The sequence below is a fragment of the Neodiprion virginianus genome, chromosome 7 (genome assembly GCF_021901495.1).
Source record: "Neodiprion virginianus isolate iyNeoVirg1 chromosome 7, iyNeoVirg1.1, whole genome shotgun sequence".
Classification (NCBI taxonomy): domain Eukaryota; kingdom Metazoa; phylum Arthropoda; class Insecta; order Hymenoptera; family Diprionidae; genus Neodiprion; species Neodiprion virginianus.
Genome location: NC_060883.1, coordinates 18610726 through 18638533, shown reverse-complemented (window position 1 = coordinate 18638533; position 27808 = coordinate 18610726). Strand labels below are relative to the sequence as shown.

Here is a 27808-nt window from a genome sequence, read left to right as displayed (position 1 = left end):
TTATAATATCAAACAAGACCCTTAATTTGGTTCTTTTTTTCTGTTTTTTTTTTTTTTTTAATGTGTTTTATTTTTCATGTGTTTTTTAGATACATCTTAATACTTAGTGATTATCTTATTTCTGGCTTTCCGAATTCTATCTCATTCATTGTGTTTTTCTTCTTCTTCTTCTTCTTCTTCTTTTATAATATTATATATTTTTTTCTTCAATCTCTTTTTTCTCTCGCTCATTCTTCTTCAACGAATAATCGTTAATGTATAATATTCTTCAATTGTACATATTTATCTATATTATATGTATATGTACGTATATATATATATATATATATATTAGTTTTTAATAAATAAACGAATCTAATCGTCGAGCGTATAATAATTCAATATGAGTCGTTCATGGTAAAATCTTGCTCGCATTATATTATAATATATTATATGACATATATTATTATTATTATTATTATTGTTGTTGTTGTTGTTGTTGTTGTTGTTGTTGTTGTTGTCGTTATTTTTATTATTATTATTATTATTTAACTATTTATTTCGTACACCCGTATATATCATTATTCGAATTAGTATTACATTTTCTCATAAAATTTCATCGTCATCTGTTATTTCGCTCACGAGTAAAACGTCTTCGGTGTCGAATTTGAGTAAAACATTCGCATCCCGTGATAACGTAATAAATCGTTCGATCTACACATCGTAAGATATATTATAATTATATCGTACCATTCGCGTATACGACGCAACGTATGTACGTATCGTATTATTATTATTATTATTATTATTATTATTATTATTATTATTATTATTATTATTATTATTATTATTTAAATTGCAACTTTCGCACGAGAAATAATTCAATCTCGACATGAAACACTATCGTAATAATAACGACTGGTCGCGATTTTCAATAATCATACGAAAAGTAGAGACAAAAACGAGAAAAGAAAAAAAAAAAAAAACACATACTCGCGTTTTGTTCTTTTTTTTTGTTTTTTTCTTCTGCTCTTTTTTTGTTTTTTTTTTTTTTCTTAACACACTTCGATTCGTCGAAATAAAAACGCAATTATCCGTTTGTTTCTCGCACGCGTACTCTTACGTATATGTATAAAGAAACGACCGAACTCTCTAATATACCTTACACACATATATGCGTAACAGTGTGCACAGTAATGTTCTCACCACATCAAGTAATTGTATGCGTTAATCTATCAACGTGACAAATGATATTTATAATAATAGTCTTATGTACGTCTGTTTATCTTATAGATTTTATTATTATCATTATTGTTAAGGTTCTGTTATCTTTTTTTTTTTTTTTTCTTTTCTTTTTCTTTCCATCAATTAATTGTTTAAGAAACTGGAAGCTCCATGCTCTCTTCTCAATATCGCACACAACATGGTCGTTAATTCTTTTACATTACACTCCGTTGAACGGATAATGTATAAATACACAATAAAGGTGTATTTATATCTGTTTATATAATTATATTTATTTATAAGTGATTTATGATCGTATAATATTTATTCATACTTCTCTTATGGATGTAATATATATATATGTGTGTGTGGGGGTATGCGTGTTCTTTTTTTTTTTTGTGTTTCTTTTTTCAAATTTTTTCATACCATCGTATAATTTATTATTAATTATGAAGCTGTACTGTTGTTTTATAATTTCTTCTGTTCATTTTCTTTTTTTTTTTTTTTTTCTTCCTTTTTTATTATACTATATACATATACAATACTATACGTTCGATAATATATAATATTTATATCCATGATTATAAACATTTTTCACATACACGTGTTATTATATACCTATACCTATACCGTGTGTATACATATAATATTTATACCTAATATAATATATATATTTTTTTATAACGTCAAGTCAAATCCACGATATATCTCGGTTTTAAACCAATTTATAATACGCGCCAAGTTGTGTGTAATGCAAATCAATGGGGGTCGAGAAGTTTTGGAAGATTTTTTTTGAAACCATATCGTAACTCATCAATCCTTCTTATAATGTTTTTTTCCTTCCTTTTTCTCGTTTTATTATTGTATGGTAAAAATCCGAGAATGAATTTTGAAAATATAACAAAAGATAAATAACACGTGCCTGTTTCAAATTCGGAAATAAATTTCTCGTTACAAGGTTTTTACTTTCTATTACTTATATTTTTTTTTCAACATTTATCGATTAAGCCTCGCTTCGTGTACCTGAATTAATTTTTTTTCGCACCCCCCCACGGTTCCTGATAAAAACACGCAGGGTGGTACGAAAAATCATGATGACGTGTGCGATTATTAAATTTACACTCGTAAATTGCCAATCAATTTGGATTGGTCGGAAAATTTATCCACGAACGATAATTTGGAAAGGTAACACAACGAATTCGGAATACAAAATTAGACTGACTTCGAAATAAATTAACTCAACTTTCCATGTGACTTGAATTTATGATCTTGAAATTTGTTCAACCGCGTTGCAACTAATTTATTTTGATTACGTGGGGTGAAAGATGAAAATATAAAATAAAAAAAAAAAACAACAACAAAACAAAAGAAGGTGAAACGGATTGGTTTGCTAATCGGTTAATGGGATTCTGGTATAATCGGGTTACAAGTGTGTAAATTGTCTTAAATACAGTTCGGATTTCAAGATGAGGCGGAAAGCATTTCCTTTCCTCCCTCTCGCTATCTCTGCAAGGGTGCAAAGGAAAAGAGCCAGAGTCCCTGATCCGCGATGCCCGGTTCTTATATACTTGACCCAGAAACTATTCCAATATTAAATTGCACCTCGGCGTCAGTATATATCTAAAGCTAAAGCTAAAGCTAGAGCTAAAGCTGAAGCGTAAGACCGGAGTTGGAGGTGAATTTGATTGGACTTTTTCAAAACTCTACCGTCAGCAATAAATGCATCATAAAATTGGCAAAAAAACTTGAGTTTTAATGACCAAAATTTGGTCCGGTCAACGAAATTTCAAGGTTAATACATAATAGGTCAAATTAAAGGTTAATAACATTCGACCAAATATTATTTTCATACAACCAAAAATTTTGGGTCATTTTATAGTGAGCAAAAAACGAAATTATTTAGCAGCGTCTTAGTAAAGAGGTTTGGCACCACAATCCCGTAGATTATGTTGCGATTTAAAAATCCGATCTACACGGTGAAATCATTTTGTGAAAATTGATAAAATGATTGTTTAATTGTTGGAAGCTGAAAAAATCATCGTGCGATTTTCATTTAAGCTACGTGAATTATATGCCACGTCGAAGAATGACCAAGAAACATGCCATTGTGGACTGACAGGCTGATTCAATGGTGTCGGACCATAAATGATCAAGTTTTACCGATTGGACCGGACAAATACCTGGAGTCCCTACCGACAACTGCTCGTCTTACTTCTCTCGCGAAAAAGAATTTTCAACGCGTTACAGAGACTATTTTGCCATTTCGATCAAATGTTTTGTAAATTTACGATGTAACATATTATTTGATGGCGATGATCAATTGGTAGCTCCCATGATTTCGTAAATTTGACTAATCTTTATCCACCGAATAGATTTAGCGAACAGTATGAAACGATTTAGTTGAATCTACCAGAGGATGTTCAATATTTTGATAATACCGTGAAAAAAGTATTATTTAATTAAATTGTCTAAATTAAAATCGAGATTTCGTACCTATTTATAAGTATATTTCATGCAACTAAGTTTTTTTGAAATTTTTAAGCAATCGTTCAATTAATTTTGGTATTTACAACAAAATATTGTGTTCCCACGAGAAAATTCTCTACGAAATGCATCTACAAATTGATTTCTTTGAAAAAGCAACGAGTTTTCGTCGAGCGCAGGAAAGAGTGTAGAAATGGTGTACGAATAGTACGAACGTTGATCCGATATTCAGAAGGAAAAAAAATTAACGCAAAGAAAGAAAACTGCCCGAAGTGTTATAAACTTGGGATTGCAAAAATTGTTGAAAACAAATTACCAGCAGCTACAGGCAGTAATGAAATCCCAGCCTGACAATGAGTAAAAAGTATGCGAACGAGAAAAAAACCGTTTATAAAATCATGAGCAATTTTATTTGCGCCAATGACGACGAACGAGAAACGAACAACAACTCTGTTAGATATGATAGAAATGAATTGGAACAAATTTGAATAACAAAAGCTAATATATCTATAAGATAATTATTTCAAAAAAGGTTTTATAATTAATAACGTTACCGATCCGCTTTTAATGTTTTTTGCGTAATGGAGATGTTGTTTCATTCGCGTCTACTTTCATTGCTCGAGATCTTTTTTTTTACAATTTTTTTCTCATTTCCTAACTTTTTATACATACCGTGGTTCTCATTGACCCTTAATTTTGCAACCCTCATCAATCACGTTATTCCCTTTATTCTCTGAGCTTGCGTTGAAGATTTTTTTCTTTTCCTTTTTTCTATCGATCATTCAAAATCAAGGTAAATGAATTAAGAAACGAAATCTCTCTTTCGGAGTGAAATAAAAAATTAACGCATGGCCAACTCGCTTCGAGGTTTGTGATTGATTTTAGATTTTATTCCGCATCGTAGACGTCGTGTTTTTTTTTTTTTTTTTACTTTTTACACTCTTTTTCGTCCGTTTTTTCTCCATCCCGATTTCATAAATCTTGAAAATCACTCGGCCGTGATATTCCGACGACCGCATCGTCCCATTGCGTTCATAAAAAAGCCCGAAAACTTTACAAATATTCGCGTGTCACGGTATATTGCGCGCAAGCGGCAAGGAGAGGTTTTTTTTCTTTTATATTTCTTTTATTTTCCTTGTTTTTCCTTTTTCCATTTCTATTTCCAGTCGGAATACGCGTATCTAAGAAAAGTAGAACAAGTACGCAAGAGACGAATGCACAAGAGAATTCAAGAAAGGGTCGATGAAAGTATGGAAAAAAAAAAACCTTAAAAAAAAAAAAAAAAAACGAACGAAAAGATTAGAAAAAATAAAAACATTTTTCACATCCACCAGAAGACAGAAAAATAGAACATGAACAAAAAAAAAAAAAAAAAAAATTTCACTACGCAATTTCGAATATGTTATTTTGATCAGAAGTTTTGTTTCTTTTTTCCCCGTATAACGCGCGCGCGTGTGTGTGTGTGTGTGTGTGTAAATATATACATATATAAATAGTTTTACATTATGTACGATAACTTGACTAGTTTCGGGATAAAAATATCATAAATGGTTGTTATTTAAATATTACAATATTGGTCCGAATCGAGAATGCTGGTTGTGCTTCTTTTTCTTTTTTTTTTTTTTCTTCTCTTTTCTTAGCGTTGCTTTGCTTCTTTGCATTGGTTTTTGGAGATATATATGAGATTTGGTTTCAGGTCTCGATTATACAATATCCTAATTCTATGCCGGGTGTAGGTACATGGATTAAGTAAAGTAACATAGGTGTAACTATTTCGCTATTTTACTATTTGAACATTGAAATCTCGAGTCACCTCGAAACGATCCGTGAGATTGCGTATATTAAACGTAATAATTTCATGTATCACTCTATGTATAGTGTATACATTACATATAATAATATACTATATTATATATATATATATATATATATATATATATATATATATTTCATTTTCGTTTATCTCCGAACTGTTTTTTTTTTTTTTTTTGTTTTTTTTTTTAACCTAGAAACGAAAAAAACACAAGTTTCGACCCGAGCAAAATTAAGTTTTCTCTCATCGATAATCAAGTGTAACGATGACTCTTCCATACCCAAAAAAACCGAAAAAAACAAAAGAAAAAAAAAACAACAAAAGAAAGAAATCACTTCGAGTTGCGGCATCGGTATTATGTTAATGTTCGAAACTATCGATTGGTTGGAGGGAAAAAAAATTGATAATATTGTTCGCATGTTTGTAACAAACGTGTCGAAGGTACGTGTTTTTGCATTTATTTTTATTTTTTTTATTTTTCATGTTTCGTCAATGGTATAAAGGGCGCTAAAAACAGTCACGTTAAAATTGTTTCGTTTTTCCTCATTATCTCGAATTTTCATTTCGTTCGATACACAATATGCAAAAAATTGTACACGGAAGTTATTCAAAATTTCAACGGTTCTAGTTTCTCGACTTTATCCCACAGCAAACACCACGATAATAACTTTTTTGGTCGATGCAGTCAAATTTCGGCTTTAAATTGTCTCACTCTCTCTCTCTTTCAATCGCTTTTATCTCATCCTCTGACAAAATTTATATCGATGATAATAATAATAATAATCACAATAACAATAATAGTAAATAATAATAAATCAAATTATCCCCATCCACACAATAACAGTTGATTTAAATTCAGGATTAATTTTTATCTTCCTTTACTAATTCATATAGTATATATATGTGTTGTACTGATACAGATCAATACATTACGCTTATACATATTATTTTTATCATAATTATATTACTGTACTAATATCCACATATTTTATATATGTATATTTGTGTGTAATTATGTATCTTCGATTTTCTCGCAGATTTTCTTTCTTATGGCAATATTCGTTATTGCTGATTTGATTCAAAGTATTTTTTCTTCTCTCTCTTTCGCCGATTGTCTCTCATTTTGTATTTTCTTTTCCATAAATGATCGGTAAGAAAAATGATCGACGCAACAGATATCTCGTGTGTTTTATCGTATCACTGTAAGATAATTTTTTCATCGTCGATTCGAAACCAAATCGCTCAATCTCTTCGTTAATAGCCCGTTGATTTCCCTCGCCCAATTGATAGGAGATTTCCACCTCGCCGATACGGGTTCAGCTATTCCGCCATATAATCACACTTAATTCCGTCTCAATCCCACTTCCGACGGATTGTAGACCGTTGCAGAAAGAAAGAAAGGAAGGAAGGATCTTCTTCGCGATCGCGCGAATTTAACAACAGGCATGCAACAGCTGATCGACGCACGAACAGCCAGGAACGTACAACACAAAGGAACCAAAAATGAAGTTTCCAGGATTTTGAATCCATTTTCATGGATGAAACAGAACACGACGAACAACAGTTTTTATCACACTTTCAAACGAGGACGAACGGATGTTGTTCAACCTGACCTTCGCCAATGAGAATTAGGACATAGGTATAACCTTCATGATCCATTCCATGCAACAGTTTTGAAAACCTTGTTTCATCTCACATGCAAGATCTTCGAGAGATTCCGACGATGATCGAAGCGTACCTTCACAAAATCAAGTTCATCGTTGGAGATTCGGATGTCAAAAATCATGAATTAACACGCAAGAGCATAAAAAAACGAAAAGGAACTTTCCAGGATTTTGAATCCATTTTCGACGAAACAAAACACGACGAACAACAGTTTTTATCACACTTTCAAACGAGGACGAACGGATGTCCCTCATCCTGACCTTTGCCAATGAGAATTAGGACATAGGTATAACCTTCATGATCCATTCCATGCAACAGTTTTGAAAACCTTGTTTCATCTCACATGCAAGATCTTCGAGAGGTTCCGACGAGGATCAAAGGGTATCTTCGCAAGTTCAAGTTCAAGTTCAAGTTTATCGTTGGAGATTCGGATATCGAAAATCAGGGATTACTTCACGGTAATCTCCGACATATCGGTCACGTGATAACAAGTCTTTGGATAACGAGATTGCAGATTTCAAGGCCTACTCGCGTACGAATACAAACTCGTTGTAATGGTTCCACCGATTCTCCTCGGCATCAACACCAGGTTTAAGTTGTTCGGTACTACCACCGGCAGTGCCGGATCCGCAGCTACCGGCAAGCCGAAATCCCTGTTCCTGAAGCATGTCGAAAGCCTGTTCAATGAAATTGTGTTTAAGAAAGAACCTCGATGTGTACCTATCGGACATTCCGTGATCAGGATCGCGGCTCTCGTTAAGAGTCTCGCCGAAGACGTCGCGGCAAAGAGCGACTCGTCCGCAGACGAGGATCCTGGAGAGCTTGCGGAACTTGACATCGGCCAGTCCGTCCCGACCAAAGGCGAAGCTTCCACGATACCCAACGGTTATGTAACCAGGTGGCCGTTTGCCGATCGCCGGTGATTCCGCGTGCTCTATGACCGCCTTCTCGAGTCCCGGAAGTCCGAAGAACTTGGCCTCCTGTCGAAGTCGTTCCCGCTCCCTGAAACCCTCGGGCAATACGAGAGCCTTGTTCCGCAGGAAGTCGAGAACGTAACGGAAAAGCACTCCGTCCCGATCCAGAAAGTACTTCCCCTTCGCGTCTCGCTCGACCGACGATTTCTCACCGAACATACCGGCCAGGTTAGAATCTCCCTCACCCGTCAAGGTCGATAACGACGTAGTGTAAAACACGCCGCCCACGTTCAATTCGACGACACTTCGAACGGTTGCACCACCGACATCCTGGGCCGCCTCCATGCTCCTTTAACGAGCCTCGCGTGGACTGCGGTGACTTAAAGGACCCTCGATATCACCTACGCGTTACGAACACTTCTTCCGCCTCTTCTTATTCCTCTCGACTTTGTCACTCGACCCAAACTCGTTCCTTCCGATTCATGCACCGTCGTTGCGTTGTGCGTTTTATTGACCGTGTACTTTGTCGGTGTGTCAAATTTTCGTAAAAAGACTCTTGTATTCCTGACGTTACTAAGGCGGTACGTATTACACCGTAACACTTCTTTCCTTCAGCTCTCTGTGTGACGACGATGATCCGAGAACGCGGAAAACGCGCGGAAAATACAAGTTTTCTTGTTATCCCTTTGAAAATTTCGTCGACTAGCTCGCAAAGGCGGACTGGAACTGACTGATTGTTAGTCGGTCACGGTGCCCCAGTTACGGGTTCGACGTCGCCCTCCTCCCGGCTCCTGATGCTGATGCTCTGGTGCTGGTGTACGTTCTGCACGAGCAAAACGGCCAACGAACAAACCCGCGGGCGCAGGACGCCTGGAAACCAGCCGCCGTCCGGGGGAAACGCGCGCAGCATCCATCCAACCCCGCGTTCAACGTACATGTAATACCATGGCTGTGTCGTTGTGTGCGTGTAGGTGCCTATGTATTTATATACCTCAACCTACCTGCCAGCTATTCCACGGAGGGCGACTGGCTAGGGGATTCGATACCGCGGTCACAGAGACTGCGGAGCATTTCCAAAAACTAGTGCCTGACAAGTGTCGCCTTGTCACGTTTCGGAATTCTCAATACTCGGACTGATCGAATGAACTTCCTTCTAGTTTTAACGGTCAAAACTCCGGTTAGATATCAAGTTTTCCCCGTACCCGAAAAAAAATTTCTCTTCGATGACCAAAATTTTATCCTGGGAACGATATTTCAGGGTTAACATACGTCCGACCGAATGTTATTTTCATACAACCAAAAATTTTGGGTCATTTTGTAGCGAGCAAAAAACGAAATTATTTAGCAGTGTCTTAGTAAAGAGGTTTGGCACCACAATCCCGTAGATTATGTTGCGATTTAGAAATCCGATCTAAACGGTGAAATCATTTTGTGAAAATTGATAAAATGATTGTTTAATTGTTGGAAGCTGAAAAAATCATCGTGCGATTTTCATTTAAGCTAAATGAATTATATGCCACGTCGAAGAATGACCAAGAAACATGCCATTGTGAACTGACAGGCTGATTCAATGGTGTCGGACCATAAATAATCAAGTTTTACCGATTGGACCGGACAAATACCTGGAGTCCCTACCGACAACTGCTCGTCTTACTTCTCTTGCGAGAAAGAATTTTCAACGCGTTACAGAGACTATTTTGCCATTTCGATCAAATGTTTTGTAAATTTACGATGTAACATATTATTTGATGGCGATGATCAATTGGTAGTTCCAATGATTTCGTAAATTTGACTAATCTTTATCCACCGAATAGATTTAGCGAACAGTATGAAACGATTCAGTTGAATCTACCAGAGGATGTTCAATATTTTGATAATACCGTGAAGAAAGTATTATTTAATTAAATTGTCTAAATTAAAATCGAGATTTCGTACCTATTTATAAGTATATTTTATGCAACTAAGTTTTTTTTGAAATTTTTAAGCAATCGTTCAATTAATTTTGGTATTTACAACAAAATATTGTGTTCCCATGAGAAAATTCTCTACAGAATGCATCTACAAATTGATTTCTATGAAAAAGCAACAAGTTTTCTGTCAGCGCATTCTGGGTTTTAACTATTCGAAATTTGAAGAAATCGGAACAACACATTTCGAATGATCACCAGTTTCGACGATGAAATGACTATTCAGGTTTTCCACACTTCCACGAACATGACAGTTCGGAATTACTTACTATTCGAGTATTGAATGGTTCGAAACGAGGACATTAAATTTAAACGATCGGCATGAACTTTTTGTTCGACACCATACGGAATTAAATAAGGTATACAGGCTGAATATGCATACGGAAGTGCAACAAATTTTAGTACACGGTCCATGATTATTTTCTACCTGCGTGTATGTACATTAACCCTGAAACATCGTTGCCAGGACAAAATTTTGGTCATTGAAGCGAAATTTTTTTTCGTGTGTGGGGAAAACTTGTTACCTAACCGGCGTTCTGACCATTCAAAGTAGAACGAGGTTAATTCGATCAGTCCGAGCTTTAAGAATTCCGATTTTCGACCCATGGGGTATGAAATCGTAGATCATCCCTTTTGATTCGTTGACATATGAGGAGATCTGAGCTTCATTCAAGAGGCCATCATTCGAGAAAGCCATAAGTTTAATAGTTGAAGAGCAAATTGTAAATCAAAGAAACTTTAATCACCGAAATATTCATTGACGTAACAAGGAATTAATCGAGATAAATCAAATGATTGTAAGTACGGAAATCAGTATATGTATATGTCTTGTGGTAAACGCCAAATGGTAAATTTATTAGCATTCTGTGAATTTCTATCCCATTGTGTACTTTTGTTAATTTCTGCTTTACCAAGCGATTTTCATTGATTTACAATTCCTTATTAACATTCTAGGTGATTTCCTGCGATTCTGTCAAATTCGGAAATCACTGAAATTTATCTAAAACACGCGGAAATCATTTACAGAAATTTCTTGATAAATTGGAAATCAATGAAAACCACGCGATGAGTTAGAAATCAACAGAGATTGCTCAAAATCAATTTGACGAATTGGGCTTATTCATTTCATTTCAAAACGAACTCTTGAATTACGGTGAACACGGGTATTAATAATAGATCCAGCCCCATGAATTATCCTGCAAAGTCCTTCGGAATCCCATTAAGCCTTCAAAGTTTTAAATACATATACGAAATCTTTTCCAAGTTGGTAAAAATCCCATTATATGTTAAAATCCCATGAATTCAACGAAATCCGTTCAAATCTTTCAACTATAAAAGCGTAAAGTTTTTTAATATAAAGTCCTCCATCAACTCCAATAAATTATCCGATTTATGCAGTCTCTCAAATCCTTGATGTCTTATGTTAAGTACCGTACGCGATTTAATGAACTCCCACAAACTCTCATGATGTCCCATTAAATTTTACGAAATACCATACATTTCGGTACTGGTACTGCTTCGCTCCGATTTCACTTAAAGTTTCTAAACGTCATACGATATTTGGAATCGATGAAAAATTAACAACTCGGATTCAAATCAACATGATGTTACTCATTTTTTACAATCAACAACAGTAATGGAAATTAATTTTACATGTTCTCTGTAAGAAACTGATTTTTATTTTAGTTTATTCTACTTCTTCTTCTTTCTATACTCATACTGATCTCCTCAGAAACGAAACTAATCGTAAGTTTCAACAAATTTTGCCACTGCGTTTTAAATATGTAACGATAAATCAAGTATCGAATTGACAGATGTTTTTTTTTTTTTTTGCACAACTCATATCTAAATGACATTAAGAGTGAACCATTGATATTATAGATTACGATCAGCATAAGATCAAGATTGGTGATTTTTGACGATATCGTTCTCACGTTTTTTCTCACCTCCTCACAGATATCTGATGCTTCATTTCTGACTAATTTGCATTCTTGTTGTTATTATTGTTCTTGCTACTATTATTTTCGGTATATTATTGGATAAACAATTATTTAACGGATTACCATCGAGGATTAGGTATTACATGTATTCACCCTCGTTGGTGGTGCAGGGATGATTTATCGACTGAACGACTACACACCGTATCAGGGGTGATGAAATATATCTTATGATGCTTATAAATGTACCCAAGCAGGGTCATTTTTTTCTACCGACCCTCTGACCCCACTATCTGTTGCTTCTAGCTTATTAAAAAAGGTGTGAAAATTTACGAGGGGTGCATCGATCGACTAAAGCAGAGGATTAACCATTTCAGTAAGACAAACCGTTACATCAAGGCTGAGAGACACATTTTTTTTTCAATATTTGAACCATGTGCGAATCTTTTTAAACTATTTTCCGACCTTTAACTAGGCTTTCGAAATTTACAAACATTCAAATACAATATCTGTTCAACAATATAATACTAGAACATTACTTTATGAAATTTTTCATCATCTCATTTGGCAATATTACAATATATTTTTGTAAAAAGCAATATTAAATTCTTCTCTATTCGGCGATAAAAACAATTTCCGGTCGAGTTTCAATACTTGGTCGAATATTATACTCATACCATGACCGCAACATTTCATTCGGAACAATTTAATCGGAAAAAACAGATACGATGATTCTTAAATCTCTTGTTCGAGATTTTTTGGTACAAAAATGTCAGCTATTGGTTTACAAAAAAAAAAAATACAAAATGTATCCCGATGTCTCAATACAAATCATAAGTACGCACAAATATAGGGCAGCATAATCAGCGTTGAAAAGGATTAATCTCGACTTTTTCTTCCTTTGTCTGTCTTTCCTGAATTTGCTTCAAAGTGAATTAAACTCACGAAATGCAATTGAATATGCAAATATACATTGCGAGGAGAATTTCAACAGCAATATCATACAAATCAATATCCACCTTGGGTTAATATTGCAACCATCAATTCAATACGACTTTCCTTTACCAAATTGGTGAAAATTATCTATGCAACCTAATTCGAAAACTGAACAGCATATTTACAATGCCATAAAAAATCACGGACATGTTACTTTTTATCATACCTCTTCACTCTTTCACTCCCTCTCCACGTCGACTGCCGACACTAATTTGCGTGCTACGAATATCGGTAAGAGTCAGTTAGGTAGAGTCGATAGTGCAGAAAACTCGCACGTTTCAGTGTTAATTTCACTTTTCACATTTCCCACCATCCGAGCATTCTGATTAGTTTGCAAGGTTTAATCAACCAATCAGAATGTTTGGATGGTGGAAAATGTGAAAAGTAAAACTACATAATCGACCCATTGGTGTAACATCCGACCGTAATGTTCGTATATTTTATTCTTTATTACCATCACTGAACACCAACGAATCTATTCCGAAGTGTGTTGAACCTGTTGAAAGCTGGTCATCAAAATTTTCCCAGGAGTAACAATCTGGATGAATTTCGAACATACCGAAACCAGAGAGCCGAAACTAGCTCCCAGTGCTGTCAACAATCTACCTCTGTCCTAGGGAATTTTTAGCGCTGCCAGATAATTTCGGAACGCAGCCCGAGCATACCGTGCGATTCCCGCGTTAATTTGAAATGGTTCGATTAATCTCGAATTTCGAAATTTTTTCAACTGTTTCTTGCTTATATTTCGATATGTAATTCTAGAAAATACAGCTGTATGTATGAAAAATGTTTTACAACCAGAGTTAATGGAAATTTGTAAATTAACCGTCCGAAAATAATTCGAATACATGATAACCTACTCCGATGTCCTTTCACAAACGCAAATAATATAATTTACTCGGTTCTATCGTTTAACTACATAATTCACAAATCCTACAGGCCATACCAACGACAGCGCAGTCTGCCTGTGAGGCCCCGAATTATTTACCTCGGCCGCCAAGTTTAGACATGGCATATGCCTTATATGAATTGTGTCCGTGCGCACTATCGCACACACTATCGGCGCTTTCACGTTACTGAAAAAACAACTGTATGCATAGTAAACGCCTACATAGATAGAGAGAGGGAAGGACGAAGTGAATAGTGTGTCTCGAGGTCGCGTGGGTGTCGGTTGATCGCGATAATTTCGTAACGTAATCTCGAGGAGAAAATGCTGTGGCGATGATCGAGTAGACGAGTGTATTTTTGTGTCAGTCCGTATGGTACCTCTCGGTGAATAAGAGTTTTAAAATCTAGAAAATATATTACAAATAAATCACCGCTGGATGAACGTAGAAACAATCCTCCGCGCGATATAATCGCCCTGGTTCATCTTGGCTGGCCCGCTGCGTCTGCTGTCGTTCACCAACCGCGGGCATCTAGTACCAGGAAAATGGCGGAGGGGTTGACAACGTCGGCGACGACGTCTTCTCGCGAGAAGAAAAAAAACAACACAACGGGCAGCAACAACGTTTTGCGAAACAACAGTTGGAGCCACGGTGATGACAGCGGGGATGACAGCGACTTGCTGAACGGGAATGAAAATGATCAGCCGAGGTTGGATCGAATTCTATTATTTTCCCCACTTTCTTTTGTTTCGTGAAAACGACCGCGCGACAAAGAAAACAAAAACAAAAGACGTTGGTGTTTCTGTTTCGTTCCTAATTTCAGTACAGACGAAAACCGCCAATTTTATCGTACTTGAAATATGGAACGTTAATTTACGTGGAGAAACGACGAACAATATAACCGTCGAGCTATTCGCAATAGAACAAAGAGAATGACAAGCTTCAAGTTAGTAACCTTATCGTAACGAAACATTGGGAAAAAATAATTTTTTTATTTTTACAATGATTTTGACGCAACTAAGATTGCAGAATATGAGTGCGTGTTTTCTTTTATTATATGAATTTCAAACAGTTCCAAAATTGCGAGATATAACTTTCACCTCGGCATGAATCATTGCAATAACGTTACTAACTTCAACATGATCGAGGATGAGATTCAAATATGCTTCTCCGGTATAACGATTGCCTTATATTCTTTAATTTTCTTCATTGCCCCCCAAATCTTTGATAGTTCAGACAAACGAATTTTGTGTTCATATTTTATTGCTTAAAATGTCACGATATTGGATTATTTTTATCAAAACTACATCTTTTATGTTGTATAGTTTTGTTTAAAAGCGATCAAAGAGAAATAATGAAAGAGTTATTTCAATTTTGTCAATAAGAAATGTCTCACTTTGTTGTATAATTTCGTGAGGATTTCTTTTTGCAGGGCCATGCAATCGAGTCCGCGACCGAGTCACCGCTTCTATAGTTCGATGACTGCGGCGGAGAATATAATGCGACGCAAGCTGAGATTCTTCTTCATGAATCCTATAGAGAAGTGGCATGCCAAGCGTAGGATACCGTACAAATTTATTATCCAAGTGATCAAACTAATACTGGTCACGGTACAGCTATGCCTTTTTGCTCACAACAATTACATGCACGTCAATTACACATGGGATAACCGAATTGCATTTTCACACCTGTTTCTAATGGGATGGGACAACACTCAGGAGGTGTGTGAAAATTAAAATCAGGAGAATTGGTACGAGTCGATGCAATGCCAGAGCCATTTTTATCAAACTGAAACTGTCCTTACAGTTTTTATAATTGGCGGTAATCAAGGATTAGATCATTGCTATGTGATCATCACCGATTAACGATAAGGAAAATAGAAACCCTCAATATTCGTTTACAACACTATTTTTATTTTCATTTTATTAAATTCGCAACTATGACCGACTGTGTATTTGCGCTGTTCATTTAAGTCAACTCGTACTGATCCCTTACAATAGAATTACTAAAAAATCAATGCAAGTAAAACTCATCCGCACGATTCTTTTTTCCAGGTTGCCGCCTATCCGCCGGCAATTGGCCCACTTGCGCTGTACAGACAAGATGAATTTTTTCAGACGATAGATTACGCCTTGAAAGGTTACAACAACCTAAGCAACGCGATAGGCCCTTATTCTTATGTAGCTGAAGATAACTCGATAGTACCAGTTCAACTGTGTCTTCACCGTTACAAAGTGGGAAAGATATTTGGCTTCAACGAGAGCTACGTCTTCAACAGCGAAATCGTAGAGAAATGCTTCAATGTGACACACAATCTATCCAAAAGTTTTGAGTCCCGTAAATTTTTCCAAGAAAAACAAGAGCCCATCGATTTCCCTGCGTTAGTGAGGGCGTATTTGAAGTTTGCCATTAAAACTGTCAACTTCAAAGCAGCTGGAGCAATTACACCGCCTGATTGCTATCTGTTCAACATTACGATTGATTTTGACAATCGAGATCACGATGGACAAATGCTTTTGTCTTTGGACGCGGATCCGATAAGACTGCGTTGCAAGGAAGATGCAACTTACATAATGGATAATGAGATTGAAATGAAGCTGGGAACACTTCTGAATATGCTGGTAATCATTGTTTGCACGATATCGCTGATTCTCTGTTCGAGAGCAATATGCAAAGCACAGCTACTCAAGTATGAGACTGTAAGTTTCTTCCAAAACACGTATGGCAAAAAGCTGAGTGTTGAAGGCAGGCTTGAGTTCCTCAATTTATGGTACATCATGATAATCATCAACGATCTATTGATCATAATGGGATCCGCTATCAAGGAGCAAATTGAGAGAACACACTACGGAGGCGATCAGTGGAATACCTGCAGTGTTTTTCTCGGCACCGGTAATCTTTTGGTGTGGTTCGGAGTCCTAAGGTATTTGGGATTCTTTAAAACGTACAACGTCGTTATACTGACGTTGAAAAAGGCTGCACCCAAAGTAGCCAGGTTTTTAATTTGTGCGATATTGATATACGCTGGTTTCACTTTCTGCGGCTGGCTAATCCTTGGCCCGTATCACCTGAAGTTCCGCTCTCTAGCTACGACGTCGGAATGCCTCTTTGCCCTGATAAACGGTGACGATATGTTTGCAACATTTTCAATAATGTCGTTCAAATCGCCCATGCTCTGGTGGTACTCGAGGATATACCTATACACCTTTATTTCACTCTACATTTACGTGGTTCTAAGTCTTTTCATATCCGTGATAATGGATGCTTACGACACGATAAAACTCTACTATCGCGACGGTTTCCCAAAGAGCGATTTGCAATCCTTTGTTGCCATTTGTACAGACGAGGCGTCGAGCGGTGTATACATGTCAGAGAACGAAGAATCTGAGAATATCACAGAATTGTTCGACAGATTTTTTTGTTGTCGTAAGAAACCGTATTCCAGTTTTGACGAATCGAGCACAGGCAGCAGTTCTACCAAGTCAGAAACAGTTTGCAACACAGCTATCTGTATATAGTAAATTAATAAATTTTCAAAGATTGTGCAGAAAATACGGATCGTTGCCAGAAACTAAATTCTAGCAATCACGGTATTCGAAATTAACAGACGACTTTTACTTCAACTCTAAACATACTCCGCAGATTTTGCTCATGATATATTATCGCATTTACCAATGCACTGTACGTAGATAATAGTTAGTAACAATTGGTACAGTGGACGGGTGCTATATCAATGTTATACATTTATTATCATACCAAATTATTACCAACGATTTGATGTGTATACAGCATACGTTATAATCGTATACACTTAACAGATTTATGTATACGTTTTTTATTCTGTAGTTTGTTATTGAAAGCTTTTTACAGTTTATAATTCGCGTTGCTCAAGTTTCCGTTTACTTAACAATCCCCAATATCGATAACAATCATTGAATAGAATGTTCGCCGAATCAAATCGCACAATTGATTCCACTTGTTATGGTTGCTACCATTTATTATTATGGATTAACAAACAAGTGCCTCGCTCACTTTGTGTACAATTTGTAAAGAATAAATCAGTGGCTGTATTTGTATTTTAAGACTTGTATATAAATTAATCTACTTAGTTGGAGACGGAAAGCATTCTCTTCATTTTGTATTTCGATACGAAATAAAGAAAAGATATCTTTGCAAAGTATTCGTTTTAAGCGTGTAAATAATATAACTGATATTGTAGCATTAAAATTTCAGAAACTAAAAAGGGTATAAAAGTCTGTATAATTTATAAATAAATAAATAAAAACGCCTAGCTATAACAAACGCACGATTAATTCATAGCTGGCTAAGTTGTGATACTGATGATCGTGTTTTGCAAAGGCAAAAGAATGGATTCAAAACTAGTTCACCCTAGCTAAAAATGTAGATTGCTTGAAAAAAACTCAAACCGTTAATCTAACATTGTACACCCTATACTATACTATATTTGCTATAAATATATCAATATATATCATATGTAAGTAGAGCAATGTCAACTATTGTCAATGACGGTAAAAATAATTCATTAAACATACACTGAAGAGGAAAACTTCCAGCGAAATTACCTTCAGAATGAAATTACTTTATAAAAAAATACACCAACTTCGAAAAAGTTGCTTCTTCACTAATTGCTTGAGTTAAACAATGAAATTTTAAATTCATGCGATTTCTTGTATAAACCCTATTAACAACTTCTTACTAGCTAATAGTTTGTAACTATTACTATTTCACAAGATGCATCTAAGGTGATTAATTTTTTTAATCGTAAATTTGTTTTTTTTTTCATATCAAAAGTCTTATTCTACAATAGTACTTGAGATATTGATACTTCATTGTGCATCTAAAGAAATTAATAACCACTCCCAGTACGATTAATTGGTGATCGTTCAATTTCACAAATAGCCACGAATCTTCAGACCTAATCCCAAATATGTTATAATCAAGTAATTATGCGATACGCCTATTTTAATTTTTATTCCCTCCAGAATTCGTTTATGAACGCTTTATGCATTAGCTTGAATCGGTATTTAATTAACCATTAATCTAATAACGCCAATCAATTGCGCAGTTAATTCACTTTTCCAATACCCGCAGCAGTTTAGATAATACTTAATATTGCTGATTGTAATTATTTTGCCACGTTATTATACACATATACCTAAGCAGCTAGTTGGCATTCGTGAATTGTGAAGATAAAAACCAAACTGTAGGAATGTTTATCTTCATCATATACATATATACTTACACGCAAGTGATAAACTCATGACAATAATAATTATATCACCGTTATGATTATTATTATCTAATATCTTTATTTGCATTGTTTGCTGACTTCTAAGTTCTCAATGATTCAGCATTTTCACCAGCATTCGTTCAGCAACAGTGACGTGAAAATCTTGGAAATCAGAAAAATTCTGTCTTCCTATTACGAAATGACCGTCACGATAGCCGTTGTCTGATTTTCAGGGTATTTATATTGTTGTCAATTTTTATGGACAAATGTTCCCACCCTGCTTCCACTTTTTTTTTTTTTGCTAATTAAGCAGTTCATATCATGTCAGATAAGGCAAAAACCATATATGTTTAAATATAAACACCATAAATGTGCCAAAGAAATTGTTTTCTATTACGTTACCCGTGTATTTGTAAAGTTATTACTGAATTAAAAAGTGTGCGTGAATTATACTGATTGAGATCTCATTTATCACCTTCTCCCTCTTATTACATAATTTCAATTAGCAGGAAGATAAGAGACAAATCAACTGTAACGATTCGAATCCTTTGTTTTAAATATGAATCCAGTCCACGATGCTGATGAAATTTGAAAATCGAAACAGCTGTAAGTTTGTTATTTTTCAATCTTCATTAAGGAGCCAACGAAATCTACAGAAAAATTCACATGTTGTCTCGATCAACTTCAGTGATGATTGAACAAAAATTGCATTCTTATGCACCCAAATTAGATATCTTCAATCAACGAACTTGGCGAAAAAGAAAATAACAAGTAATTCAAAAATGTCCATCAATCTACCTATAGTTAGGAATCGGATCATTGTACAGATTATTAAACAACCTAGTATTACTGAAAAATTTCATGAATTTGCATCAGCCCAAAACACTGTAAAATGGGATAACTTTTTGAAAATTGTACCAAATTCGTTTCACATTCAAATTTCCCGGGCAAAAGAAGATCCTATTATTTGCGGAGGTTTGACGCATGCGCAATAAAATACGATGGCGTCAATTTGGGGGTTAAAAATTCGCGATCTATAGTGTCAAACGAGCATTAACAACGCGGCTGTCAAATTAAAGCAGACGCAAATTGACAGCGTAACATCACCGTTGACCATGATTTTAACAGAATGAAACCGGGCTACTGATATAAAATAACTTTTTTGAAAATTGTGCCAAATTCGTTTCACATTCAAATTTTCCGGGCAAAAGAAAATCCTATTATTGGCGGAGGTCTGACGCATGCGCAATAAAATACGATGGCGTCAATTTGGGGGTTAAAAATTCGCGATCTATAGTGTCAAACGAGCATTGTTTACAACGCGGCTGTCAAATTGAAGTAGAAACAAAAAAACAGCGTAACATCACCGTTGAGTGTGATTTTGACAGACCGAAATGAGGCAAGCCCTCCCAATGATCGAAACTGATAATTAAGTCTGGGAAAAAGATCGGAGATTATTTTAAACACGTGCACCGACGATTACCTCGTTGTGTTTTTTGTTGGTTTGTTTTAATCGCGAGTTTTTTTAATTAGAAAATCCGCAATAATGCCGACAGCCCGTTCGAACAAAGGCGATCCGGAGATCCGTTTGAACAAAGCCGATACGGAAATCCGTTTTTCACAAAGAGAAGCATCGACGAGTGAACAGAGCATATCCAGCATTGTGTCAAGCATTTCGATATCACAGGATGAAAACTTCCGGGTTCTCAAACATGCCGAGAATAGCCTCAAAGTTATGGATTCTTACTTCCAGAAGCAACAGCTCACCGATGTCACTTTGGTGGCAGGTAAGCCTTATGATCAGGCAAAGGAGATAACGCTCTCTATGTTGTTTTTTTTTCAGGCTGTATGTTTCAGCACTTCGCTTCTATCACAATACGAATGACGAATAAGTGTGAAAAAGCACACGTGAAAAACTCTGACCTATTGTTGAAAATTAAAGAAAGAAATACACGTTCATTCAGCAACAGTGATGCAGGAAACCTTGAAAAGAAGAAAAAATTGTATCTAATCTATTTCAAGAAACTACTTTCTGAACGACGGAGAAGAGAAAAAAAATCATCCAGAAAATTCATTACACAAAGGAAATTTCTTCAAATTTAGTTTCAAATATAAGCTAAAGTAAAAGTTTTTCATATCTTTACATCAATTGTAAAGATAGATAAAAAATATAAACACAGAATAACCAGAAAAATCATCTTACAAGGAGACTTGCAAACTCAACTGTCTCATGGTTTCATTTCACAATGTTAAATAGACAATTGCAGCCTACAACATAAACTATGCCAAAGTATAAACCAATGGAATAAAAACAAAAACATTAATAACGGTTTCCTCAATATCTGTCCGATAAAAGTTCATTACGATACAAATTTTAAATGCATCTTCACGATTTAGAGGACATCAGAAAAAAATGATGTAACAAATTGTATAGGAAAACGTACCAAATACATTGTTCCATGGAAACTTTCAATATTTGTCTTTGTAATATTTCCAGGCAACAGACGAATTCCTGCGCATCGTCTTGTTCTGAGCGCTGGCTCAGAATATTTTGCAGCAATGTTTACAAGCACCCTGAGAGAATCGGCACAGCATGAAATCGAGCTGATGGGAGTCGATGGAGATGCGCTCTTGGCACTCGTCCAGTACTGTTATACCGGTAATGAAAATTTAATTTGTATACGAGCGGAGTAAGGTCAAAAAGACTTGAACGGAGTTAATCTTAGAATCGTTGAGCCAGCAATCTAAAAATGGTACAATTTCCTCATAAGTTTCCCAATGTTGCAAGTTTATCAAAGATATTAATTGAATTTTATTTATTTCTAACAGGATGCATAGAACTGCGAGAAGATAGCGTCGAAACACTACTCGGAACTGCATGTCTGCTACAATTGAATCCGGTGGTGAAAGCCTGCTGTCATTTTTTAATAAAACAACTTCACCCAAGTAATTGTCTCGGTATAAGAATGTTCGCCGATACTCAAGGCTGCGCGCATTTATTAAGCGTCGCGCACGCCTACACGACAGAACATTTCATGGAAGTAATAAGCAATCAAGAATTTTTATCCCTATCCGGTAACGAAGTTGCTAAACTTTTGGAATCCGAGGATGTAAACGTTCCGTCGGAGGAAACGATTTTTCACGTACGATTAAAAAATACAAATACACTTTTATCTACATAATTTAAAAGTTCTTTACCTTTAATAAAAATATTTCCTTTTTTTTTTTCTTTCAGGCTCTAATGACATGGTTGCAACATGATCCTGATAATCGGTGCAAGGATGCAAGCAAGTTACTAAGCTACGTTAAACTGCCGCTACTATCGCCTGCTGTAAGTTCAAATAAATTGATATTGCCCACCCTTCAAATTTGAATGAGAAACTTTGAATTACTTCTGCCGTTTGCAATGCCAATAAATTTTTAGTGTTTAGTAAACGGTCTAATCTGTACCATACAAAACTCTCTTCCACTTTTATTGTATTTAACTGTGGAAGCTACCGATCACTGATGGATGATTTCTTCTCAATTTTAATTCACTGCATTTAAAGAGGCAATCAACACAAATCGAGACGCACCGTTCATTAAAAAATTGCCTCTTTCAAAATCACATGCATCTTATATCGTCCTTTACGCATCGCCTAGAACTCACTACTTACAGTAATCTCCTTTAATAATATCCTCAGTTCATAGCCGACAACATTGAAAGCAACGAAGTATTCAGAGATCAAAGAGCTGCTCAAGATTTAGTCATGGAGGCTTTGAAGTACCACCTACTACCTGAACGCAGACCCTTGTTGCAATCCGGTCGTACCAGACCTCGAAAAGCGACTGTAGGTTTATTGCTGGCCGTAGGAGGAATGGACGCTAACAAAGGTATCAATACCCGTATCGATAATTGTTGCAAAAATCGATAATTGTTACATCGATTTAATCTAATTTCTCTATGTATATCAAGGTGCTACATCTATTGATGCATTCTCACTGAGAGACAATGCGTGGAAAAATTTGGCAAACATGAGCGGAAGACGTTTGCAATTCGGTGCTGCAGTTGTTGAAAAAAAATTACTAGTCGTGGGAGGAAGGGATGGTCTCAAAACTTTGAACACCGTTGAGTGTTTCGACTTTTCTAGTTTAATTTGGAACACTTTGCCACCAATGAATACGCATCGACATGGATTAGGTATGACATACCGACTTTTTGCCAACTGGCTTCAAAGGAACGGCAAAGAGAAATTTGTAACGAATACTGAAACAATTTATATGAATAACTCTGGAGTTCTCTCAGAAATCATTTTCAATATAGATTGAGAAGAAATTTTGTTCTAAGAAAAATTATCCGACAATAACGAATGATAACTATTTCTTCCTGATCAAGGAGTCGCGGTATTAGAAGGACCTTTGTATGCTGTCGGAGGACACGATGGTTGGAGTTTTCTAAATACAGTAGAAAGGTGGGATCCGGCAGCGCGCCAATGGAGTTACATTGCCCCCATGTCGACGCAACGATCGACGGTTGGCGTAGCAGTGCTGAATAACAAGTGAGTGAAGTTAATCGACTCTTCTCGCGATTGTTAATTCTAATTTCCCAACGAAATGTGAATCATGATCGTCATTCCTACTATTTTGTACCTTTCAGGCTATACGCTGTAGGTGGCAGAGATGGTAGCTCGTGTTTAAGAACAGTGGAATGCTACGATCCCCATACAAATAAATGGACACCATGCGCTCCAATGTCAAAACGCCGAGGAGGAGTTGGCGTAGGTGTTGTTAACGGTTATCTTTATGCTTTAGGAGGACACGACGCACCTGCAAGCAACCCCAGTGCGAGTCGATTCGACTGCGTTGAGAGGTGAAAATAAATCAGAAGTTATGAGCAATTGCTTATTAACTGCAAAGACCACTTTTTGCATTTATCCCGACCAGCGCCACTATTCGGCAGGTTCAAAAGCGTTTAAGAAAAGTAAAACTGTATTGTCAAATAGGTACGATCCTAAAACCGACACGTGGACGATGGTGGCAGCAATGAGCGTAGCCAGAGACGCAGTTGGCGTTTGTGTACTCGGCGACAGGCTTTTAGCTGTCGGTGGATACGATGGTCAACAATATCTTACTCTGGTTGAAGCTTACGATCCTCATTTAAACGAATGGCAAGAGGTAAATGTATGGTCCTTTTTCTTTCTCTCTACGTGTTACACTTCATTCAGCTTATTTCATACATGGGGGAATGGATTCTGACATGGCCAACTTTTTTGACAAGTCAGCTACGTTAACAAGGCAGATTCAGGGTGGAGTGCCACTGTCGGGCCAGCTGCTTCAGGCTGAACTGCATTGCCAACGTAGCTGTCTTGTCGAAAAAGATAGACACCTCAGAATCCATTTTCCCCACATATAAACTATTCCTTGCAGTCATTCTGAGAAATATGTGAAATTCGCAATAATTATATTACCGATATGATTGATTTTTAGGTTTCACCATTAAAAATGGGCAGAGCAGGACCCTGTGTTGTTGTCAAAAATCTAATTGGAAAAACTTAAAAAGTGTTCAATGTGAGAAGAGGTCAAATGGTATGCTTTATACGGGAAGATAGTAAAATTAGTATAATTTCAAATCAGTATTCAAAACATCACTCAATTATAGAACTGATACGATCTGATGCAGCTGTAAATTAAAATTAATTTACGAATCTGATAAAATACGTTTGGTGATAGAAATGAATCGATAATTAGAGATGTCTTATCGATTTGAATATGCACTGTATTCACGTTGAAGAAATTGTATCATATGCGTGATAAAACACACAATACGCTAAAATATCATGAAGTGAAAGAATTTCGGAGATTTGACGCTATTATATTTGGTAACTTTCAAAAGCCTGATAAGCACCAATAAAATTGAATCCTGCGTCAATTTTTCAGTGTTCAAAAAGCGCTGTGTTATAATTTGGTAGCTGTAATGGCAATTTTCGCTAATGTAGTTTTTAAATGATTAATAGTAACGAAGTCTGGATGATAATCATGTGTAAAAGATAATTCAGAATCCCGATTACCGTGTTTTCTTAGATCTTTTCAAATATCGAAATTATTCTGAGCTGAGTATTAATGCCAGTTTTAAGATTTTTCTAAACATATTTCCGTATTTTTGTAATTCCAGATATTATCACATAGAGTATTTTAAACTAGAGACTGCTTCTAAAGAGGATCAGTTTTGCGTATTATGATAGTTGCTAGTCTATTTGAATTATAAGGAAGAACTGAGCGATTTTTCTCGGTAGGATACTGTTAAGGTAAATCATTACAAGTTTAGTTCATAGACAATAAGAAATTACATCACTTCAATCTCTAAACAGTTAATTATTTCCTTACGATTAACAATCCTAGGTGTAAAGGAAAATTAGAAATTTCTTGTTTGCTATAAATTTTCTCAAAGTATTCTAAACAAAGCTATTTTATTTATGAATTGTTCAATCAAATAACGAAAAGGTATCTAGTACTGAATCTGTAACCTTTTGAAAATATGCATTCACCCACACGTGTCACAAGAGCTTCAGCTCTGTTTTTCAATAATGGAATAATTGAAAAATAGTTGTAAGATTTATTGATGTTATAACGATTTATTGTACTGTGAGTTTTTTTAAAAACATTTCAAGAGCTTTTCTCTTGTTTTTATACTTTTCATACTTTACTTTTAAATCATGACAATTTTTTATTGAGTTTTGTTAATTACTTTACGCATACTTGCGTTAGAAAGAAACTGAAATAAGTAAATGAGTTGCTATTTACAATCAATGATCGATAATAATTTAATCCCTACGACGACTAAAGATATCGAATCATTAATTGGCTTTACTGCCTGCCAACTCAGTATTCTATTGATGAAGTTTATAAAAATTTTAGAATAGTTTCAAATATGTGTGCATGTGTGCGTACACAGCGGCCAAAAAAACATTCCTGTTCGTTATTATCCTTGTAGTCAATTGTATAGAAACAATTTGTATCGATTAAGAAGGCCTCTTCTGTGTATATGCATAATATATGGATGATGTATGTAAGATGTGTTTGAAATAACAGTGGATTTTTAATAAAACGTTTTTTCATTCATCTCTGGGAACGCTGTTTTTATTTCTACCTCATTCACATGATAACTATATTCCTGTCATTGCCGAGAATTCCCCGATATTTCTATTATCGCAAGAAAATAAATAAAACAAACCCCTCCCAAAGATTCGAGCAAGTACGTTGTTATTCGTTGGATGTGAAACGCTACATACGTAGAATACTTGCATTTCTCTTTGTACAGGAAATTCTAACTCAACTTGTAGAAATATTTGACAGATCTCTCTGCTGGATAACAAAAAGTGTTTGCGATCTAACAAGATGGAAAATTTGATTGAGGTATCGCTTGGACTCATAAGCCATTCATAAAAAATTAAAGACTTTTATAATCAAGTCGACGAATCTCTTTGTGATACTTACTAACATCTGCACGACACTTTCGTGTTGAGAGTAAAAACTGGGAAGTTATCGTGTCGCCGCATACACGTTTATAATTCGAACCTAACTCGACTGTGTTTTACTTTACTCACGCGTATATCGCATACGAAACGCGGTTGCCAAGCAACGCGGTTAGAGAGAGAGAGAGAAAACATGTGCTTACTTAGGCCAGATTTTCACGGGCAGCAAAATGCTTCGGCAGACAGATTTCGCTGTTTCGTAGAAATATTGAAAAAATGAAGGTCGATTTCAAAAAAGTAACATCGTCAACGACCTCCAGTTGGATTTAACAATGAAAATTAAAGTTTCGAGTATGGTTATGCTATTGTTGTCAATATAAAGAGTAAAGTGAAGATTCTTACCTTATACTAAGTCGTCAATTCCGGGGCTCTCTGTAGCAATAGCAGTGAACGTAACTAGTTCCGTAATATTGTCATTCTTCACTTCTTGCAATAAACAAAACACCATCACCTTCAACACTGTCACCCGAATTTTTTTTGTTATTGTTTTATACGGAAGCAAAGAACGAAAGATCGCAACATTAAAAATTTACATTTGGAAGTTTTCCATTGCAACTTACGTGCCTGTCTTACAATGTCCTTGAATCCAAAATCCAATGCAAGGTGAACATACGTAGCACGAAGCACGTTCAGATTCGATGATATTGTAATATCATCAGTATTAAACTCCGCACACATTTCACACGTTTATTTCGTTTCAGAAAATTAAAAATTACATCAAACAATCGACACGTCATAAATATGAAATAACAAATTCTATAATCTCGATTATTAACATCGGTATTTTTCGATTTGTCACTGTTTTGGAGCACACCTGTTATCTTTAAATCAATTTCAGTGCCAAAATGAAACGAGGTTTGATTATAAATATCCGAATAACTCGACACACCGTAATTATTACGATTTAAATAACGCGACGTTCCATCACATGGCTCCCCGCGCGCTTGCCATACGCGAATAACGCTTGTTCCGACCTGTAATCGGGTTGCACACACTCGGGCATGCGCAATATTAGAAAACATCAGACGTGAACTTGAAACGTGGTTTACCATGCCGTATTGGCCCCATGGCCAAAGAATATAAGATGTAATGCTTCTACGTAGCCATCTCTAAGAACAAATTGAAGTATATTGGAATCAATACACGTCGATTACGACAAGAATAAACGTACTATATTATT

The 27808-nt window shown here is 35.7% G+C and overlaps 3 protein-coding genes across 5 annotated transcripts; 2 read left to right on the top strand and 1 right to left on the bottom strand.

Annotated features, from left to right (window-relative positions):
- Positions 1 to 4541: 4541 nt before the first annotated feature.
- LOC124308451 (BTB/POZ domain-containing protein KCTD12) lies at positions 4542 to 8888 on the bottom strand. The gene has a single exon (XM_046771176.1). It carries the CDS (start codon positions 8422 to 8424, stop codon positions 7690 to 7692), a length of 735 nt encoding a protein of 244 aa, XP_046627132.1. The 5' UTR covers positions 8425 to 8888; the 3' UTR covers positions 4542 to 7689.
- A 5136-nt stretch (positions 8889 to 14024) lies between these two features.
- LOC124308440 (mucolipin-3-like) lies at positions 14025 to 18837 on the top strand. Its single transcript, XM_046771158.1, has 3 exons — positions 14025 to 14575; positions 15299 to 15587; positions 15921 to 18837. Exons 1-3 carry the CDS (start codon positions 14412 to 14414, stop codon positions 17382 to 17384), a joined length of 1917 nt encoding a protein of 638 aa, XP_046627114.1. The 5' UTR covers positions 14025 to 14411; the 3' UTR covers positions 17385 to 18837.
- A 1563-nt stretch (positions 18838 to 20400) lies between these two features.
- Positions 20401 to 26215, top strand: LOC124308441 (kelch-like protein 5). 3 transcript variants are annotated; one of them, XM_046771162.1, is made up of 11 exons: positions 20765 to 20904; positions 20961 to 21407; positions 21615 to 21776; positions 21947 to 22260; positions 22353 to 22448; positions 22801 to 22990; positions 23073 to 23297; positions 23493 to 23655; positions 23754 to 23966; positions 24100 to 24277; positions 24584 to 26215. In XM_046771162.1, exons 3-11 carry the CDS (start codon positions 21677 to 21679, stop codon positions 24650 to 24652), a joined length of 1548 nt encoding a protein of 515 aa, XP_046627118.1. In that variant the 5' UTR covers positions 20765 to 20904; positions 20961 to 21407; positions 21615 to 21676; the 3' UTR covers positions 24653 to 26215. The 3 variants fall into 3 exon arrangements, with proteins under 3 accessions (XP_046627117.1, XP_046627116.1, XP_046627118.1); XM_046771161.1 differs by lacking the exon at positions 20961 to 21407 and having other exon boundaries at positions 20401 to 20904; positions 24100 to 24271; XM_046771160.1 differs by lacking the exon at positions 20961 to 21407 and having other exon boundaries at positions 20401 to 20904.
- Positions 26216 to 27808: the final 1593 nt, after the last annotated feature.